Source organism: Hirundo rustica, chromosome 15 (genome assembly GCF_015227805.2).
Source record: "Hirundo rustica isolate bHirRus1 chromosome 15, bHirRus1.pri.v3, whole genome shotgun sequence".
Lineage (NCBI taxonomy): Eukaryota > Metazoa > Chordata > Aves > Passeriformes > Hirundinidae > Hirundo > Hirundo rustica.
Window position 1 is genome coordinate 13410528 of NC_053464.1, and position 19123 is coordinate 13429650.

The 19123-nt window shown below is 56.1% G+C and overlaps 3 protein-coding genes across 5 annotated transcripts; 2 read left to right on the forward strand and 1 right to left on the reverse strand.

The window, feature by feature from the left end:
- The first annotated feature begins 249 nt into the window (after window positions 1-249).
- On the forward strand, window positions 250-7080 carry ARPC1B (actin related protein 2/3 complex subunit 1B). 2 transcript variants are annotated; one of them, XM_040078922.2, is made up of 10 exons: window positions 250-449; window positions 2642-2715; window positions 3460-3564; window positions 4127-4349; window positions 4609-4716; window positions 5005-5211; window positions 5727-5802; window positions 5885-6081; window positions 6547-6637; window positions 6785-7080. In XM_040078922.2, exons 2-10 carry the CDS (start codon window positions 2652-2654, stop codon window positions 6821-6823), a joined length of 1110 nt encoding a protein of 369 aa, XP_039934856.1. In that variant the 5' UTR covers window positions 250-449; window positions 2642-2651; the 3' UTR covers window positions 6824-7080. The 2 variants fall into 2 exon arrangements, with proteins under 2 accessions (XP_039934856.1, XP_039934857.1); XM_040078923.2 differs by lacking the exon at window positions 250-449 and adding an exon at window positions 2135-2271.
- Window positions 7081-8297: 1217 nt separating this feature from the next.
- PDAP1 (PDGFA associated protein 1) lies at window positions 8298-16567 on the reverse strand. Its single transcript, XM_040079549.2, has 6 exons — window positions 16472-16567; window positions 13315-13406; window positions 11413-11520; window positions 10933-11054; window positions 9732-9883; window positions 8298-9135 (listed from the first exon to the last, which is right to left on the reverse strand). The coding sequence occupies exons 1-6, from the start codon at window positions 16479-16481 to the stop codon at window positions 9077-9079; spliced, it is 543 nt and encodes a 180-aa protein (XP_039935483.1). The 5' UTR covers window positions 16482-16567; the 3' UTR covers window positions 8298-9076.
- A 132-nt stretch (window positions 16568-16699) lies between these two features.
- On the forward strand, window positions 16700-18855 carry BUD31 (BUD31 homolog). 2 transcript variants are annotated; one of them, XM_040078775.1, is made up of 5 exons: window positions 16700-16804; window positions 17208-17370; window positions 17829-17951; window positions 18141-18307; window positions 18583-18855. In XM_040078775.1, exons 2-5 carry the CDS (start codon window positions 17277-17279, stop codon window positions 18631-18633), a joined length of 435 nt encoding a protein of 144 aa, XP_039934709.1. In that variant the 5' UTR covers window positions 16700-16804; window positions 17208-17276; the 3' UTR covers window positions 18634-18855. The 2 variants fall into 2 exon arrangements, with proteins under 2 accessions (XP_039934709.1, XP_039934710.1); XM_040078776.2 differs by having other exon boundaries at window positions 16729-16804; window positions 17218-17370.
- The last annotated feature ends 268 nt before the right edge of the window (window positions 18856-19123 follow it).

Here is a 19123-nt window from a genome sequence, read left to right on the forward strand (position 1 = left end):
CTCACCCCGCGTGGGCTCCAGGCGCGGCTGTTCCCCGCTGCGGGCCAGCACAGGCACCGGGGAGTCCCCATCCCTCCGAAACGCATCGGGGCTGAGCAGCGCGCTCCGGGGATCCCTTCCGTTCTCCTGGCTGTGCCCTTCCCTGGAGCACCCAGGGAGCGTTGCCCACGTCCCGGAGCATCCCGGGGCCGCTCCACGTGCGGCGGTGCCGGAGCGGCCCGGCCCGCAGGCACAGGGGCAGGGCGGCCGCAGCGCTGCTCTGCGCTCCCCCAACGCCCACGTAAGGAAGTGGTTGCATTTCTCGGAGAGGAAAAGGGAAGTCGGGCTGCCTCGGCGGGGCAGGCACGGCTCCAGCCGCTCGCTCCGGGCTCCGTTCGTGTCGACTGCCCAGAGTCCATGAACGAGCCCCGCCGCCCAGGAACCGAGCCCAGCCCGCGCTGCCCCGCAAGGTAAGGACGGGCTCCGTCACCCTGCCGGGACCCGCGGCTGTCACCGCTCACAGCCTGCCCCAGGGTTCGGGGGGGTCCCCCGGGGTGGGCTCAGGGGGGTGCGGGCAGCCCCCCTTGTCCCCTGCCAGTTTCGCTGTCGCGTCTCCGATGTTTTGGGGTTTTCTCCCAGCTTTGTCAGCAAGTTTGAGTTGTTTTTTATTTTATTTTCCCCTCTTGCCGGCGGTCTGACAGTTCGGAGGGGGGTTGGAAAGAGTCCTCCCTTGGGGGTCCCGTCGGGGTTGGTGCCGGCAGAGGCAGAGCTGCCGCAATCTCTCCTCTCCTCGGGAATCAGCCGCTTCCCGCTTTGCCCGGTGCGAGGAAGAGGAGGGTCAGAGCCCCACCCTGGGACGGGGGTGTCCCCTCGGGGCCGGGCTGGCTCATGGGGTAACCCCCACCCTGGGGTGTCCCCAACCCGGCTGGCAGGAGCACGGGGGGGTGACACCGTCAGCTGCCGCAGGGAGCACAGGGGCTCCCGGGGGTCTCTCTTGGGGTCTTGGTGGTGCAGGGGCCCACCACAGTGTCCGGGGGAGCTTCAAGGAGTCCCAGCTCCCAGAAGGATCCTCACTGGGTGCAATCCCTCCTCCCGCCACCCCGCCAGGCTCGTCAAAACCCAAACTCCAGCTCCTCTGGTGTGCGGCTTCCTCCCGGGACTGGGAGGAGCCCCCGGCTCTGCCAAGGTTTGGTTATCTCCCCCGAGGATGTTTCCCAACTGCTTGGACTGGCCGGGGAGATAACGGAGCTGCTCCAGCTCCCAATCCCGCCCTGTCTGGCCTTCGGAAAATTCCCATTTTCCTCCCTCAAGAGCCCCTGGGTTGTGGGGGGGATGTGAGCACACCTCCTCTGCTGCTCTTCCCAGCTGGGGAAGGGGCGGCCGAGCCCCCGTGGGTCCCTCCAGGGCGGGAGCAGGACTCAGCCAGCGGGGCACCAGCAGGGAGCTGGCTGGTTTCCACCTGGAAAAAGAAAAGGTATCGCTGTTTTCTCAGTGTCCAAGCCAGACAGCCCCTCGCTGTGTCCTGCCTCCTGTCCCTCCTCCAGGGAGCCCTTTCAGCCGGGTGCCCATTTCAGCCCGATCCTTTTTCACACATTTTCCCTCTCCTGATCTCTTGCAATGCCGACAGCAGCGTTCCTGTCGCTGATGATTTTGTCTGTCCCTCGTGGTGCTGCTCCACCCTCAGGGCTCGAGGGTGGCCGCGGCTTTGTTCCCTCCTTGGGACACCCTGTGCTGCATCCCAGGGGGGTCTGTGGGGCTGCAGAGGGCAGCTGCCTCCTCTTCCATGCCGTGTCCTTGCCCAGGCTCGTGTCCTGCTGGAATCAGCGCTGGAATTCCTCCACACGCAGAAGGCAGGGGATGGAGCTCCTCAGATTTTCTTTTCCCCGGCCCAGGGATGGAGCTTTGCTAAGAGGGATTTTTTATTATTATTTTTTTTTTTTTCTCCTTCCCCTGTAACGTTTTTTAACTGCCAAAGAAAACGGGACGTGTTCAGGGAGTTCCCAAAATAGCCGAGAGCAGGCTGTGAGTAATTCCCGTCTGCCACGCCCTGGCGAGGTGTTTCCCTCCATCCCTGCGCTCCCGCAGGGCCGAGGGGCTGTGACGCTGCCGCTCCGAGCCCTTCCCGGTCCTGTGGCACCTGGAGGGGCCTTTGGGGCCAACTGCTCCATCCCAGCACAGCTGGGGACCAGCGGGAATGGTGGGAATTCAGCCAGGAGAGGGATTAGCCCTGGGGGCTGAGCACGGATGGGATGGAAGTGCCTCCATGGGGCTTTGCCTTTTCCTAAATGCGAGGTGCGGAAGGAGTGAGCGGATCTGGGGGTTGGGGTGGAGAGAGGAGGTGCTGCCCGTGGTGGGACCCCAGGGGTGCACAAGGGGCTGCTGGCACCAGGGTCCCTGTGTGCCCAGCCAGCTCCTGCCCAGCAAATTCCAGCCAGCTGGAGCGGGGTGACAGCAGGGTTTAGAAGTTCCTGGAAATGGACAGTCTCTGAGCTTGGAAATCCTCAGGAAAACCCTCTCCCCGGCAGAGGAGAGACATGGCAGGCTGCAGCACAGGACTGATCCCAGAGGGGAGGGATCATTCTGTGGGGCTGGGAGCTGGGATCTCGTCGCTGCGGCTGCGGCAGCGTGTCCTGACAGCCTGGGGGTCTCTCCCTGTCCCCAGCCCCTGAGCCATGGCCTACCACAGCTTCCTGCTGGAGCCCATCAGCTGCCATGCCTGGAACAAGGACCGCACCCGTGAGTACACCCAGAGCACCCCGAAATTGCCCAGGACATCCCCAGGCACTGTCCGGGCTGAGCACCCATCCCCGGGCTGGGTTTGGGGAAGCAGATGCTGCCAGGGGCAGATTTGGGGGGCTGGGACAGCCCATTCCTGTGTCCCCCGGTGCCAGTGCCGGGACAGAGCCTGGCACAGAGGTGCCACCACTGCGTCCTGCCCCGAGGCAGCGGCAGGGAGGGATGGACACGGAGCAGAGCCGGGTGATTCCCGGCCGATGGCATTTCCCGACCGCGGCCCGGGGGATGTGGGAGAACAAAAAGCGCTTTCTGTGCTGCGGCCGGAGCGCCGGGCGGGCGGGGCGGAATGGGGCTGGGTTTGGGAACTGTGCAGCCGCAGCCGTCCTGCTCCATCCCATCCCGTCCTGCTCCATCCCATCCCGTCCTGCTCCATCCCATCCCGTCCCGTCCTGCTCCATCCCATCCCGTCCTGCTCCATCCCATCCCGTCCTGCTCCATCCCGTCCCGTCCTGCTCCATCCCCTCCCTCCAGCCCCACGGGACCACACCGTAGGGAAGGGAGGACACTGGGCTGTGGGGCACGGGGCTCTCCTTTCCCATAGGGACAGTCTGCAGCATCAAGGCAGTGCAGGACCAGGGCTGGGGGCTCGGTGGGGAGCTGGAGCCCAGGAAGGGGTGGGTGGGTGCTGCTTGTCCCTGCCTGTGACCCAGGGGAGGGCTTCGCCCCGGCCACTGTCGCCCCCAGAGATCGCCCTGTGCCCCAACAACCATGAGGTTCACATCTACCGCAAGGATGGGGCCAAGTGGAGCAAAGTCCACGAGCTGAAGGAGCACAACGGGCAGGTGACGGGTGAGTCCTGGCCGGCAGAGGGGACAGGGACACGGGTGGGGTGTGGGGCTGTCCCAGAGCTGCTCCCAGCCCTGCTCCTGGCGCTGGTGCCCAGCAGATCGGGGTTGTGCAGGGGTGGAGGAGAAGGGAGCGGGCTGTGTCCAGCTGAAGGCAGCCGGGGGTGGGAGAGTTGGAGAGGGATGGGAAGGAGGGATGGAGGGATAAGAAGGGACATGAAAATAGAATGAGATGGATTGGGATGATGTGGGATGGATGGGATGGGGTAGGGTGGATGGATGGATGATGGATATATAGGAGAGATGGGCCGGGATGGAAGAGAACAGTGTGGGAGGCATGGGAAGGGATGGGGTGGAATGAAACGGATGAGAGAGATGGGCTGGGACAGGTGGCCATGGAATGCTTCGAGGTGGGAGGGATGGGAAGGGACGGTGTGGGGCCAAGAGGAACCGTGGAGCACAGACCACCCGGAACAAGCCTCAAACATCCCCCAGGCCTGAGTGCCACCTCCCCGCTCCCATTCCTGTGCCTCCCCGGGCCACCACCATCCCCCTCTGCCTTCCAGGCATCGACTGGGCCCCTGAGAGCAACCGGCTGGTGACGTGCGGGACCGACCGCAACGCCTACGTGTGGACCCTCAAGGGCAACGTGTGGAAGCCCACCCTGGTCATCCTGCGCATCAACCGCGCCGCCCGCTGCGTCAAGTGGTCCCCCAAGGAGAACAAGTTTGCCGTGGGCAGCGGCTCCCGCCTCATCTCCATCTGCTACTTCGAGCAGGAGAACGACTGGTGAGGCTCCGGCACGGCCCCCGTGGGTCTGTCCTGATGGATGGATGGATGGATGGATGGATGGGGAAATAAGAGACTTTAGGAGGTAGAGGGGTGGACTCCCCATGCCCAAGCTGCTGTTGCAGCAGCTGCCCTGGTGGCCCAGGGCAGCTCCTGGGGCACTTGGAGGCCTGACCAACATCAGCCAGCTCCCCAAAATCCCAGGGGGGCTCTGGGCATGGTGATGCTGCCCCTCTGCTGCCACCCCCTCTCCACACAGGTGGGTTTGCAAGCACATCAAGAAGCCCATCCGCTCGACGGTGCTCAGCCTGGACTGGCACCCCAACAACGTCCTCCTGGCCGCTGGCTCCTGTGACTTCAAGTGCAGGTGAGGAGCAGGGCGTGGGTCACTGGGGGGCCTCATGCAGGGGGAGCCCCGAGGATGGGCTGGGGGTCAGGCTTCACCCTGAGTGCTGTTTGGAGCAGGGAATGGAGCACAGGGGAGATGCAGGGAGATCTGGGGCTCCTCCCAGGGATACAGCACCCACGGGAGGTAAGGGGGCACCCCGCAGGCTCTGCCGGGGAAACCGAGTCACACAATTGAGGCAAGGGGCAGGGATGAATGTGGCACGGGTCCCGCATCCAGGGACACATGGCAAGGTTCTCCCTCTCCCAGGATCTTCTCAGCCTACATCAAGGAGGTGGAGGAGCGGCCCAGCCCCACGCCCTGGGGCTCCAAGATGCCCTTTGGGGAGCTGATGTTCGAGTCCAGCAGCAGCTGTGGGTGGGTGCACAGCATCTGCTTCTCGGCCAGCGGCTCCCGCGTGGCCTGGGTGAGCCATGACAGCACCCTGTGCCTCGCCGACGCCGGCAAGAAGATGGCGTAAGCAGGGCTGGGGACGGGAGGGGGCTCGGGGGGACTGGGGGTGGCAACAGGGGTTGACCCCCAAATCAACACGGGGATGGAGATATCTGGGTTGGGTTGGGCCAAGGACAATCCCAGAGTGTCCCTGCACGTGGGTGGAAGGGAGGTGGAAAGAGCTGGGTTAGCCCTGGAGCATCTCTGAGCATCTGAGTATCCCCTGAGCACCTCAGTACTGGGGTGGGGGAGGTAGAGTGGTTCAGCCCCAGGAGCTGGGATAGCCCTGGAGCAGCCCTGACCATCCGTGGAGTATCCCTGGAGTATCTCTGACCATCCCTGCGTATCTCCTCAGCATTCCTGTACATGGGTGTGGGACATAGAGGGCTCAGCCCCAGGAGCTGGGACACCCCCGGAACATCCCCAGGTCACCGTGGGTGGAGGAGGTGCTGTGTCCCCTTGTGGGTTCCGCCCGTGTGACGAGCTGTGCCGGCCTCAGCGCGGAGGCTGAAGCTCAGCTCTTTGTTCGCACCTCGCAGCGTCGCCTCCCTGTGCACCGAGACCCTGCCGCTGCTGGCTGTCACCTTCATCACTGAGAACAGCCTGGTGGCCGCGGTGAGTCCGGGCGGGGGCACGGGGTGCCTGCTGTGCCTGGAGCCGGCCGGGGGGTGCTGAGCACGGCAGGATTGTTCCCCAGGGCCACGACTGCTGCCCGATGCTGTTCACCTACGAGGAGAGCCAGGGCTCCCTGACCTTCGGGGGGAAGCTGGACGTGCCCAAGCAGAGCTCCCAGCGCGGCCTCACCGCCCGCGAGCGCTTCCAGAACCTGGACAAGAAAGCGAGCTCGGACACGGCCAACGCCAGCCTGGACACCCTGCACAAGAACAGCATCAGGTGTGGGCTAGGGCGGGGAGGGGACAGGCTTGGGGTCACCTCAGGGGCTGCCTTGGGGGTGATGATCCCTGAGCACCCCCTGGGTGTGCTGCTATCCAGCCCTGGAGCATCCTGGGATATTTCCAGAACATTCCTGAGCATCCCTGCAAGTGGGAGGGAGAGACTGAGGCTCCAGCACCAGGAGCTGCGACAGCCTGGGGTATCCCTGAGCTTCCCAGGGTATTCCCAAGCATCCCTGGGTATCCCCAGAGCATCATTGCATGTGGGAAGGGGAGACAGAGAGGTCTAGTCCCAAAAGCTGGGATGGTCCTGGAGCATTTTTGGAGCATCCCTGTCTATCCCCAGTGCCTTCTTGCACTGGTGGGGGGAGATGAAGGGGTCCAGCCCCACTCCCACCCCTGGCTGCCAGGCAGCTCCAAGGGCTCAGCACAGGTGCTGATTCCTGCTCCCTCCTTGCACCCACAGCCAGATCTCAGTGCTGACGGGCGGGAAGGACAAGTGCTCCCAGTTCTGCACCACGGGGATGGACGGGGGCATGAGCATCTGGGATGTCAAGGTAAGGAATCCACGTGGACCCCTCAGGCTGGGAGTACCCAGCGCTGAACCATCTTCCCTCCACTTCCTCCCTTTCAGTTCCCCAGTTCCTTCTTCCAGTTTCTTTGGGAAGCAACGAGCTGATGAACGCCCTCCTGTTTCCTTTCAGAGCCTGGAGTCGGCGCTGAAGGATCTCAAGATCAAATGAAGGAGCCATTAGGAAGGGCATCCCGGCTTCCAGCTGCCCCTGCTCTGCCGCCTGCCTGCTGCCCTCTGCCACCCCCTGTGCCACACAACCCGGCCACGATGCCACCAGTGCCTGTCCCCGCTGCCAGCCAGCCCTGGTGGCTGTTTCCAGACAAAGAAAACCATTTTTCTTACTATTTTTGTTACCATCCTTCCCGATGCTGGTCATACATTGCTTGGAGAAATAGCAAATAAAGGATTTTCCTGGATAAATCAAAATGGTTTTTTTTTCACTTTTTTAGAACAAGTTCAGTTCAAACACAGGTGTGGACAGGGCAGATCATGGTGCTCACCACAGGGAATGTCCCTTCCCTGCTTCAGCACCATTTCAAAACAGGGCTGGTGTTAGGGAAAAGGGAGGGCAGGGAGCACAGGTTTCCCATTCTCTGAATTCCCCGGTAAAGTCCTGTCAGGTGGGCAATTCCCAAACCTGGAGCCAGCTCAGAGACCTTGGCCTGCCCAACGAATCCTGTGCCTTTCCAGCCTCTAATCTCGGGAGCAGATCGGTCCCAACACCGCCCACGGCCTGGGAAGGGAGCACAGGCTGGCAGAGGGATGGTGACATTTGAGTTCTGCTCCAGCCCTGTTAGTGGGAGGTGTTACTCAGAGATTTTTCCATGTGTTCACAAGCCTCAGCCCTTTCCCCCTGTGGCTCTTACCCGGCTCTATCCCAGGCATCAGCCCAAAAACTCCCTCTGTCCTGCCCCAGGCAGCGCCCTGTGCTCCAAGGATCACCCAAACCTCCCGAGTCAGGCTGTCCCCACATCAGTTCCTCCCCCTCGGAGGTGACAGCGCAGGCACCTCTCCCGGCAGCACTTGCTCATCTTCCACAGCTCCTTGAGGATATTTCCTATCCCAAACCTTGGCTTTGAGCCAGCAGCTCAAGGTGACATTCCCTGGGCACAGTCCTGTGTCACACCCTGCTGCCCCAGCCCCTGCAGCCAGGTGTGGCCGGGGTGACACGGAACAAATTCCATTTGTCACCTTTCATCTCCACAGCTGCAACCCCTCTCCCAGTGACTCCCAGTGCTCCGAGCCCTGAGGCTGGATCTCCTCCAGCCTTCAGGAAGTGAGTTTGGGAAGCACTGGTGTCCCTGGCCAGGCTGGCAGCAGGAGTGCCAGACCCCCTGGGACACAGCAGGCTGGAGCATCTCCTCCCCGGAGCCATCTGAGGAGGTGACGGTGCGGTGACTGCCCTTCTGACAGGGGACTAGGCCAGACAGGGGCCTGAGGGGAATTGTTTCCTCCACCGTGGTAAACAGATTGTGCAAGACATCCATCAGAATCGGCAGGAAAAGCTTTTTCCCTCCAGGCTGTGTGAGCTGTCGGAGCTCCCGAACTCCACACCACAACCAGGAGCCCCCAGCTGCAGCTGAGCCTCCCGCAGGACCCCCCCAGCTGTGCCCTTCACACACACACACACGAGGCCACAGCAGTTCTGATAACTTACAGTTTAATCAGCCAAATATACAAGTTCTCTTGGTGGTTTTTAAACTTGATCAAGTTTTTTTTGTTTGGTTTTTTTTTTTTTTCTCCCATCTGGATCTGACACAATAAATGTTGTTTTTCTCCTTTAAACAAAGGATGATGTGGTTAAAAACTGGCACTATCCCTAATAAGGAGGAGAAAAAGAAAATGAAGAGGAGGGAAAAGGGGAGACTGGCTGCAAGAAAGGAGGGATGAATCCGGGAAGGAACGGCACTCCAGATGTCCATGAAGTCAGGCTCCCAGCTTATACTGCAACGCCCTGCAGCAAAAATTTGATGGGCTCTTTGCCAACTGGATTCCTCAGATACATTATCCTTTGGGATTTCACACCAAATCAGCTCCCCACCCCATGCCCCACCCCAAAACGACCCCACAATCTATTTTCTTGCCATCTAGTATTTGAAGCACCTCCCCTCCCACACAGCTCCCTCCCACCCTGCCCCCCTCCCACCGTCTACGAGTTCTTGATCCTAAAAACAGCAAAAACATTCATGTTTCCCAACTGTTACAGGGAATTGCTGTCCAGCACGGCTCTGCACTGCAGAGAGCAGCTGCCCCTAACCCCAAATGGAAATCTGTGCCAGGATGAGGACAAACACATCGTCAGTGTCTCTTGGAGGTGGAGGTGAGGTCGATGCTGCAGGACGCCCTGCGTGGCGACACGGCAGAGCTCCCAGCAGGACCAGGCACAGTTCCCTGGTGGTTCCTCCTCTTGCGTGGCCTGTGCTTACTTGTTAAGGGATAGTGACTGCAGTCTTTTGCCTGCCATGGCCGCTTCGTCTTTTGCTGGGGAGGAAAACAACAGTTCCATCACTTCATGGTGCACAGCAGGGACTGGGGGTGGATTGGCAGCCCCGGGGATCAGAATCCACCAGCTGGGAAATGGAAAAAATCCCACCCTTCCCACCAATTTCTTAGAGGTAAGAGAATATTGTATACAACTCCTCTTGTATGTTCCCTTCCATCCCAGGCCTCTTTCCAGGTGTCCACAAATCACCCTGATGCCCAAATTTCTCTGCGGAAGCCACCAAGGAGCCGTGTTCAGACTTCTGGCTCACACCCCCCAGGGAAAGGCCAGGAAGGGAAGGAGAGCTGTGAACTCCCTGGGCAGTTCAGATCCCCACATGCAGAGCAGATAAATCACCCAGCCCAAGGAGCCTGCTAAATCCCCAAACTGGAGCCAGCACTGCCTGGGAGGCAGGGGACAAGATGGATATCAAGGACAATTCCCTTCTCCCTTTCTCTGCTCCAGTGCAAGAACTTTATGAGAGGGAAACAGCTGAGCCTGGCTTTGCTGAGGGGAGCTGACGAGGGATGTGTGCCTCTTGGCACTGCAGACACAGCATGGAGAGGTAGGAGAAAATGATTAAGGATTCTCTAACCTTTTCTTTCTTCTTCTTTCTTCCTGGCAGCCTCTTCCCTTTGCTTCCGAATGATGGCTAATCGGGCAAGGTCTGCCTTGGCTTGCTCTGTTTTCCCAGCTAGGTGCATTTTCATGTATCTCTCTTTTGCCTTTTGCTTCTCTATTTCCTCTCTGCCCAAAGGAAACACACCAGTCACCAGAGTATCCAGGCAAGCCCATGGGAACAGGCAGAGTGGGGCTTTCCAACCATGAAAAACCCAAAAACTGCGGGTCCTTCACCCGTTTGCAAGCACAGTTTCTGTCTAGGGTTTGAAGAGGGTGAGGTGAGGGATTATGTCTACCTTCCTTCAGCTAAGTAAGGACAGGGACACACAAGGATGTCAAACAAAATTAGCCCCACACCACAAGAACTCTGACATGTTTTTCTCAGCCTTACCCTCAAAGCTGTCCTTCTGCTGAAGCAATCTATCCCAAATAAAAAAGATTAAACCTTCCATTCCAAACCTCACCTTTGTTAATTGAAAACAGAAGATTAAACCTTGATTTTCAGGTTATTCATCTGCCCAGATAAAAATTTCAGTACAGTATCTGGAATCTGGGAAACTGCTACCTGTCACCAGGGCACCTTCTGCAGAGGGATTAAAGTGGATCCAAGGTGACATCTGGTTAATGGATTTCTGTTCAGATTTTTGGCATAAAACTTCAGGAAAGGAATGGCCTAAATCCCTTTCACAGCAGTATAAATATATATATATAGATATAAAAAATATATTTCAGGGTTTCAGTTACATCTGATTTTTGGCATAAAACCTTAGGAAAGGAAATGCCTAAATCCCTTTCTCTCAGAGCACCAGGGCAGGCTGCCTGGCTCCAGGACAGCCACAGCTGCTCCCAGAGGACAAACAACTCCTGTGAACTTTCTAAGGAACCACATTTTGAAGCACATTGAGCCCAGTTTGCTGCTGCTCAGCTCCTGCTTTAGGCAGCAACACACTTTTAAGAGCCCCCCTGAAACACTGACAAAGGGCAGGGGAAACCTCCCTGCATCCAGCTGCTGGCAGCAGCAAGGCTGAAATTCCAGGGGTGCAGCAGGGAACACTCACCAAGGCTGAAATTCCAGGGGTGCAGCAGGGAACACTCACCAAGGCTGAAATTCCAGGGGTGCAGCAGGGAACACTCACCAAGGCTGAAATTCCAGGGGTGCAGCAGGGAACACTCACCTCTCTCGTCGTGAGAGCTCCTTGGGTCCATCCAGGTCCAGCTGAGTGACTTTTTTGGTTGTCTGAATGACACGGTTTGGGTTCTCTATGTCTATCAACCCCTCCACTCCTTTGCGCTTTTGCTGCGGGTCAAGAACAAGAGGGAGGTTGACGAGCTCTCACACCCAAACACTCTGCAAAGCACCCCAAAAACACAAGGCAAGGTTTTACTGGCTAGCAGTAAAACCATTTATGAATCGAGGCACCTTCAGGTGTTTTTTTTTTAAAAATCTTGTTGCCTTTGTATTCCATTTGTGAATATTCACAAGTTTTCATTCTGGAGGGCAAAATACTGTCAAGTGACTGGTTTTTTTGGCTTCTAGAAATAGTCCTATAAAATAGTCCTATAAAAACTCTAGGTAGCTCTGCTCAGAACCCAGAGTGTGCATCTTCCCCCCAGCCCAAGTATTAGGTGCATTAAGTGCCCTGAGAATGCAGTACCTGATAATCCTCATCATCTTCATCACTCTCATCTGAATCTAAAGATTTCTTCTCCTTTTTAGGGTCCCCTGTTGCTCCTTCGCCTCCTTCTTCTTGCTCCTCCTCTTCCTACAAAATCAGAGAAAATGTATGTCACTAAAAAATCCCAAAGCCAGCTCTTAAATGGGATTTTGGGAGGGATGAGAGACAGCTCTGAGCACTGCTGTTCCTGACAGGCCCCATCAAAAAACTCCCATCACCTCCAAACAACTCTGCTGTTCCCTCTAACAGGAAAATGACTGTAAAAACCCACTGGCACTTTATTTTCCCCAAATGAAAGCTCTTCAGAAGAATTTCGGCCTGGGTTTCCAGTGCACACTACCTCAGAGACTGGAAACTACATAGATGCAGCTTAGAGCTGGGTCCCATCCTGAGTGTGGATAAATAAAAACACCTAGAGGTGAAAATCGACAACCATCAACCAGAACATTATTATCCAAGGAATTACAACCCTTTAACACAGCTTCCACTAGTCAGAAGCCTGGGAATTAATTTCTGAATCATAAGAAGAACCAGTATGGGTGTGAACAGCTTGTTTTACCCTAATAACATCTCTCATCAAGCAACCAGCAAAGTGGACGAGCAAGGAACAGTAAGAAGAGAAATTTTGTTAATTGTGGGTGGTTCTTTTTAAGCTTCCTTAATAAATCTGTGTTAGATGTAACCATCGCTCTGTGATATGGATCATGACAAAAGATAAATCCTTCTCAAAGAGGAGTTCTCTGGTGTGCTGTGAAACAAGACACACATTTCAAGTGGGTCCTGCTTTTCTGTTCCATTTCCAGTCAGTATTTTTATTAACAACATGGAAGCAGAGAACACTTACACAGTTTGTGAATGACATCACACTGGTAGGAGTTGGAATTATTTTGGAAAACAGGAAGAGACTCGTAAGTGGTTTCAGAATTTGGAAATATGGCACGAAACCAAGAAGGTGGAATCAGAAACTAACCAAGAGGAGTCACACTTTGGAAGAAGAAATCCAACACAAAGCTGGAATATGTGGTTAAGCAGCAAACCAAACAATCATCCTGAGTTCCAGCTGGACAAAACATTAAAAAGGACTCAACACTATGGCTCAGAGCTGCTTGAGAGTCATCTCAGAGGTATTCACCAAGATTTCCTACACAGGCTGTAATCATCCTCCTGTGGTCAGTGCTGTGAGGCCTCTGTTGGAATTGTGTATTTGGGCTGAGGCAGCACTTTCAGAAAGTCACAGAAAAAATACTGGAGTGTCACCAGAGCTGTGATAAGTTGGAAATAAAGAGAGCAGGAGCCTCAAAAAGCAGCCAATGCTTTTATGACAGCAGCCAGGTCATGGTGGAAGTGGGGGGAGCTGTTACAGTCCAGTGCTGGGGCACAGAAACACCCACAAGAGGCCCCACACCAGAAAACTCTGTTATCTCTCCCTAGTCAGGGAAACAAGAAAATCATGTGTCCAGGAAGAAGTCAGAGGAGTTTGGTCCAAAAATCTACAATGGAAAGAGGGCAAGTACAGTAATTTCAACATATAATAACATGATGTGGCCCTTGTTCTCCAAAGCCAAGCTGCAGAACAAATGAGCTGACACTGGAGACTGGAATGATGAAATATGGGGAGAAGAGATCTCCAGAGCTGCTGTAATCAGCTCCCCCATCCTTTAACCTTCAAATGCTGCGCTGGGTGGTGTCCCAGGCCTCAGGAACCAGACTGGGTGACACCCTGGAGTCTCCCCAGCTGGAGATATTCGGGATCCATTCTGTGATCACTGCTGGAATGATCTGCAGCACTTGGCCAAGCTGCCATTGCTCCTGAACAGCGAATAACCAGGCTGGATAAGGCAGGAATTAGGACAGAAAGCACACAAAGGAGCAAACACATACCCTTGCCTTTTGCTTTTCTGCTTGGAGCTGGGCATCAATCTCCTCAGGACTCGTGTACTGCCTTGCTCGGCCTTTGTGGCCTCCTTTTCTACCTGCACAAAATAATAAAAGTAACAAATGGTTTAGTGGTAACCTCCAGAAAGGTCTGCTCCTCCTGCAGCACTCTCCGAATTTGAGGTGTGGATAGGACAAACCAAAACAGCTCCTGTGACAGACCCTGAACAACAAAACCCCCCCACTGGACGTGGTGAAATGCTCCAAGATTTTTAGGTGAGATGCTCAGAGAACTGGGATTATTGGTATCACCCTGCCCTGCCTGTGCTCGTGGCCTCTCCAATTCCCTTCCCAGGCTGGCAAGGGATGCTCAGCCCCACTGCAGATCCCAGTTTCCTGCACAGGAGGTGTTCCTGTGGTTACAACCAACATTGACAAGCTTGGCTCCTTAACCCCTCCCACTGCACCAGGAGAAAATAGGAAGCTAATTGGACAAAAGCTTTGGGAATTACAATGTGAGCTGAGGAAGTACTAAAAAGAGCCTCCTTGTTTTACTGCTTTATGAGGGAAAATACAAACAAGCTCTAGGAAGCAAGAAAGGGAGTCACTGTGGCTGGCACTGCCCCAAGTTCCAAATTATGTTATTAAAGAACTGCTGAAGCCATGAGTGCTCCCTTCAAGCCACTGCTCTGGTTATGTTCTTCCAGCCCAAAGAACTGGGAAGCAAGTTGGATAGAGCCAATGCACAGCCTCGAGTGAGGGAGACTGGCAAAAAGCAAACAACTCTGGCAAGGCAGCTCTCTGCCACTGCAGGAGTGCTGGAAGTCCCATGGAAGGAGCAGGAAACACTGATGAGGGATGATCCCTCCCTCCCTGGCACTGTGTGGGATCCATGGGACATCTCTGCTCTCTCACTGTGTGCTGTTGGACTGGGAGGCACTGGGAGCCTTAGAGACCCAATGTTTTCTGACCAATTCACCTGGCTCAGCACAGCCAGACTCTCACAATGCCTTAGTTCTGTCCCAAAACCCCGCTGTGAAGCTTTACAGAAACTCCCAAGATATTTTTCTGAAAGAAATGGGGAAATGCAGAGACCAAATTCTTCTCCCTGGATTCAGCTGGGGAAGCTCATGGGCTCTCAAACCCTAACACAACCAAAAGCTTTGGTGCAGCCAGGCAGGTGTTTGTCTGTTTGTCCGTTCCCAGCCATCCCACATGGGAACACCGACACCCCCTGGAAGGAGATCTGCCATGGGAATGCTCCTGGGGAGACATCACCTCACTGCCCAGCACATGACATCACCCCAAAGGGAACAACGGTGACATCTGTGACACACCAACCCCTAAATAACCAAACTCTGCTCCCAGCCTGGCCAGGGCCATGATCCTCTCCCAGCTGCTCCAGAATTCCACACTGGGCTCACGACCAAGGAACACAAACCACTCATTACTGCAAATAAACAGTGGTGATAAGCGGGAGAAGCTACTAAAGAGAAATTATTTTACATTAAAAGCCTAAAAAAGAAGCAAATGGAAGAATGAAGCCCATGGGAGCTCAGCACAGTGCAGGGACGGGGCTCTGCTCCCATAGGGAGATCAAACCTCACATCAGACACGGGGAGCTGCTCTGACACCTGCCCCTGACCAGCTCTGTGCCTCAGTTTTTCCATCTGAAAACAGGGATAATGCTTCTCTTCCACCTCTGTGAAGCACTTTTAAAACAAAATCGCCTGCAGATTTCACCTGCAGCAAATCCCAGTGATGCCCAGGCAGGCCCACATTCAAACACATCTGTCTTCAGCTTTAAACAGTCTAATTAAGGAATTTACATGAAAGGGAGGGGAATGGAATGATACTGACGTAATCTCTACTTTTTAAAATCAAAGTATCAGGGGAAAGAAAAAAAGAAATTAATCAGAAATAATCCTGTAAAAAATTATTAGTAGCTGGCTAATGCCCCTCTATTTTATACTAAGTGCCAAAATCCACTCTTCTGCCAACAATCGAACAACTCCCACTGACTTGAGGGGAAAACAAGCAAAGACCCCTCTTCTTCCAAAAAGGTTTGAGTCAGATATCTAAATCTGTACAATGAAATAAAGAGCAGGAAATCCTGAAGTTACACGGCACTTAAATACGAAAAATGGGGTTATAACCCACCACGGTTCTTCGCCTTCACAAAAACCACGTGAAAGCTTCAGCCCCATCTCCTATCACTGTGCAAATGGACCCAAAATGAAGTGCTTAAATAAAATCTAAGCAAGGAATCAGTTTGGTGCTAAAGGCTGGAAAACGCTGATGAAATAAAGCAGAGCCAACTGCAGGGAAGAGGAATGAGGAGGGCTGGTTTTTAACGTATGTGACCGGGGTTTGCAAGAGCCAATTATGCAGATGGTGCATGTGGAGAAGGTTCTGGGTGGATCCTGCTGAGCCGCGACAGCCCGGCAGTGCCTCATCCCCGCTCCTGAATCACACCAGGAGCAAGTCGATACCCGCTCCGGAACACCCAAAACGCGGCGCTGCCGGAGCCACATCAAAGGAGCCGCGTTTGGAGCCCCTGAACCCCCCCGGGGCCGGACCCCCCCTCCGCGGCCGCTGGGACCCCCCGAGATCCGGCCGGGATGGTCTCCAGGCCCCGCTGGGGCTGCACCCACCTCCCCGGGGCTCCGTGAGCCCCACGCCCCTTCCCAGAGGAGCCGGCCCCGGTTCCCGTTCCAGCGGGAGCACATGGAGCCCAGCGCGGCCCCACGGGAGGCCCGGACACCCCAGGGCGCTTTGGGGGGCACAGAACGGCCCGCGGCTCTGTGAGGGGCAGGGGGAACGCGCCGTCTTCTGGGGGCGAGGCACCCCCGGAGCCCCCGAGAACGGGGCGGGGGGAAAAGAGAACCCGAGACCCCCCCCCGAGCCCAAACCCAGCCGCGGGGGCAGCGCGGGGACCGCCGTCCGCCGCCGGCAAGGGGGAAAGGGACCCCCGCAGGCTCCCCCAAGGCCGGGGAGCGCGGACCCGCCGCGGCATCTTTTCAGCCGGGGGCGAACACGAGCCCTGCCCGCGCCGGGCCCGGGGCGCCCCACACACCCCCTCAGCCCCCTCCTCTCTGTCCCCCGTGTCCCCCCGCCGCCGTTCCCCGCGGGGGGACCCTCAGCCCGGCCCGGCCCCCACCACCTTTCGGCATCGCGGCGATGGCGGCGCGGCCCCCCCGGCCCGAGCGGCGCCCGGAACCGGAACCGGAACCGCCCCCAGCGCAGGCCCCGCGCCGGGCTGCCCTCAGCGCCGCCGCTCCCGCCGCCCGCGCCGCCCCTCCCGCTGCTCCGCACGGGCCGCGGCGAGCGCGGCCGGTTCTCCCCCGGTGCTTTCTCTGCTCTCTCGGGGCGGCGGAGCGGGCGGCGGGGAGCGTTTTGCTCAGGCAGCGCGCAGGGCAGCGCAAGGGGTGGGCCCAGGGGCGGTGCGGCGGAGAGCGGCCCGCGGGTGACGGCGGCGGCGCGACGGGAGCGGGCGGTGAGCGGGAGCGGGAGTGGGATCGGGATCAGGGCCGGGATAAGAGTAGGACCGGGAAAAGGGCAGGACCGGGATCGGGATCAGGACAGGAATCGGAACCAGCACTGGAATCGGAACCAGGACTCGCGGCCTCCCCTCACCCCGCCAGCGCCGGGTTCCGCTGTGGGGCTGTCGGGGCCGGGCCGGGCGGCCTCTGTGTCACCGGGCTCAGACCGGAGTTGTCACCTCGGAGAAGGAGTGGCTGCAGCTCTTTGCTGAGGAGAAAAACTGGCTTATCGTGCAGCAGTCGCAGAGCTTTCACCTCTTTGATGAGCTCCGTAAAGCTCATTTTTATCCTTGCAGTGGAAAACGGGAAGGGGGCACAGAAACCTTAGAAGTATACCTGACAGCTGTTTTCCTTTAGTTTTTCCCAGTGGTTCTGAGGGAGTGTTGGCAGTTCCCCTCGCCTTTTGGCCCTCTCGTTCCCGAGGCAATGCCCAAAGTGAAGAGGAGCAGGAAGCCTCCCCCGGATGGCTGGGAGCTGATCGAGCCCACGCTGGATGAGCTGGATCAGAAGATGAGAGAAGGTGAGTGCGTGTTCTTAGGGATGGGACCCCAAAACAAACTCACAAGAGCTGCTTCATGAATACAGGTTGACCTTTTTTGTGTCTGTGCCTCCAGCGGTGCTGCAGGTTGATCCTGGCCCCTGCTGGTCCCTAATTTTGGGGTTATGGAGCACAGAGCTTTGGTTACAGCTGATTTAGGGATGAAGCTCATAGGTGTGTGGAGGAACTGGTAGTTCTTCTCAATGTTGCTGTGGGCATGAAGTCACCCCTGATCCCAGTGTGGGTCATATCATCCCATTACCACTGGTTCTGTATCCTAAAGGAGCTGTTCCAGGTCAGGTCCCTCTCATTTGAGTCTCCTCCCATTAAACTCAGTCTTACCCCTATCACATATTAAAGTTATGAATGTTCTTGGAAGAGTTCATTGCAAAGTGATTGAGGGAAGCACTTGGTCACCGGGTGTTTGTGTTCCCTCCCAGCGGAGACGGAGCCGCACGAAGGGAAGAGGAAAGTGGAGTCCCTCTGGCCCATCTTCAGGATCCACCACCAGAAAACACGTTACATCTTTGATCTCTTCTACAAGAGGAAAGCAATCAGCAGAGGTGAGGAGGGCAGGGGAAAACTGGAGTGAGTGAGGTGTGCACCTGTGGATGCCACTGAACTGGGAGTCGGTGGGATCAGGTTTTTGGGGAAGGAGGGATGGCTTGGCAGCTGCCTGGCTTTCCCTGCTGGTTACTACAGCTGGTAACTCCTGATAGTGAGACTTGTGACTGTTGTCTGCTCCTCCCCAGAGCTCTATGAGTACTGCATCAAGGAGGGCTACGCTGACAAAAACCTGATTGCCAAGTGGAAGAAGCAGGGCTATGAGAACCTCTGCTGCCTGCGCTGCATCCAGACTCGGGACACCAACTTTGGGACCAACTGCATCTGCAGGGTCCCCAAAAGCAAGCTGGAAGTGGTGAGTCTCCAGCTTGTTCCTCTGTTCTGCAGTAGCTGTTCTGACTCCTGCCGGCTCAGGGACAGCAGTGGGGGTAGTGCTGTTCTTCCTGGTAATTTCTTCTGCCTTTGTTGGTAAAATTGGTGTCCAGTTGGTGCTAAAGTTAGTCAGCTTTGGCATTCATTTAAGGTTGTTAAAAGTATGGGAAATAACACCAAACTGTGGAAACCCTTCCCACCCACAGCCATTCCCTGCTGCTGTGGCTTGGCTGTAACACCCTCATGTTTATTTTTCAGGGCAGAATCATTGAGTGCACTCACTGTGGATGCAGAGGCTGCTCTGGGTGAAGCCTTTTGCCATCAGACTTGTTTTTTGAACTCTGAGGGACATCTTCCTCCTCCTCCTCAATGGACTATGAGTGCAATTACAGCCATTTTCTGTGATGGGATATTTCTGTAATATAATTAAAGCAGCAGCATGATCACCTGGATCGTGCATAAATGCGGGGTACTTTGGAGTAGGGTTTTGTGTAGCCATTTATTTTAAAATAAAGCTTGCCTTCCTGAGAATGCTGGTGAATTCCTGTGCCCCTCTTCTCCTGTTGGATGTGTTCTGGGTGCTTGAAGGTTGCTCTGCACCTTGTGAGCTGCTCTGGGATTTTTTCCCAGCTAAGTCCATTTAAAAGGCTATGTAGAAAGGAAATACAATTCCCAAATGTCCAGTCTGAGTTCTTCCCTGATCACATGCAGATAGAAGCTGCATTTCACTGGAATTCTCTGCTGAGGTTTGTAACCTGGAATTAATGCACAGATCCCTTCAGGAATGCCAGCAGTCTAG

Excerpts from the sequence above, each read along its gene's own strand:
- PDAP1 (XM_040079549.2), bottom strand. Across the intron at positions 11,055-11,412 it reads AAGATGATGAGGATTATCAG|CAAAAGCGCAAAGGAGTGGA; the intron begins GTACTGCATTCT and ends CTTGACCCGCAG. Across the intron at positions 9,136-9,731 it reads GAAAGAAGAAGAAAGAAAAG|CAAAAGACGAAGCGGCCATG; the intron begins GTTAGAGAATCC and ends TTTCCTCCCCAG.
- BUD31 (XM_040078775.1), top strand. The coding sequence starts at position 17,277 with ATGCCCAAAGTGAAGAGGAGCAGGAAGCCTCCCCCGGATGGCTGGGAG. Across the intron at positions 17,371-17,828 it reads GGATCAGAAGATGAGAGAAG|CGGAGACGGAGCCGCACGAA; the intron begins GTGAGTGCGTGT and ends GTTCCCTCCCAG. Across the intron at positions 18,308-18,582 it reads CCAAAAGCAAGCTGGAAGTG|GGCAGAATCATTGAGTGCAC; the intron begins GTGAGTCTCCAG and ends TTTATTTTTCAG.
- ARPC1B (XM_040078922.2), top strand. The coding sequence starts at position 2,652 with ATGGCCTACCACAGCTTCCTGCTGGAGCCCATCAGCTGCCATGCCTGG. Across the intron at positions 6,082-6,546 it reads CTGCACAAGAACAGCATCAG|CCAGATCTCAGTGCTGACGG; the intron begins GTGTGGGCTAGG and ends TTGCACCCACAG. Across the intron at positions 6,638-6,784 it reads TGAGCATCTGGGATGTCAAG|AGCCTGGAGTCGGCGCTGAA; the intron begins GTAAGGAATCCA and ends GTTTCCTTTCAG.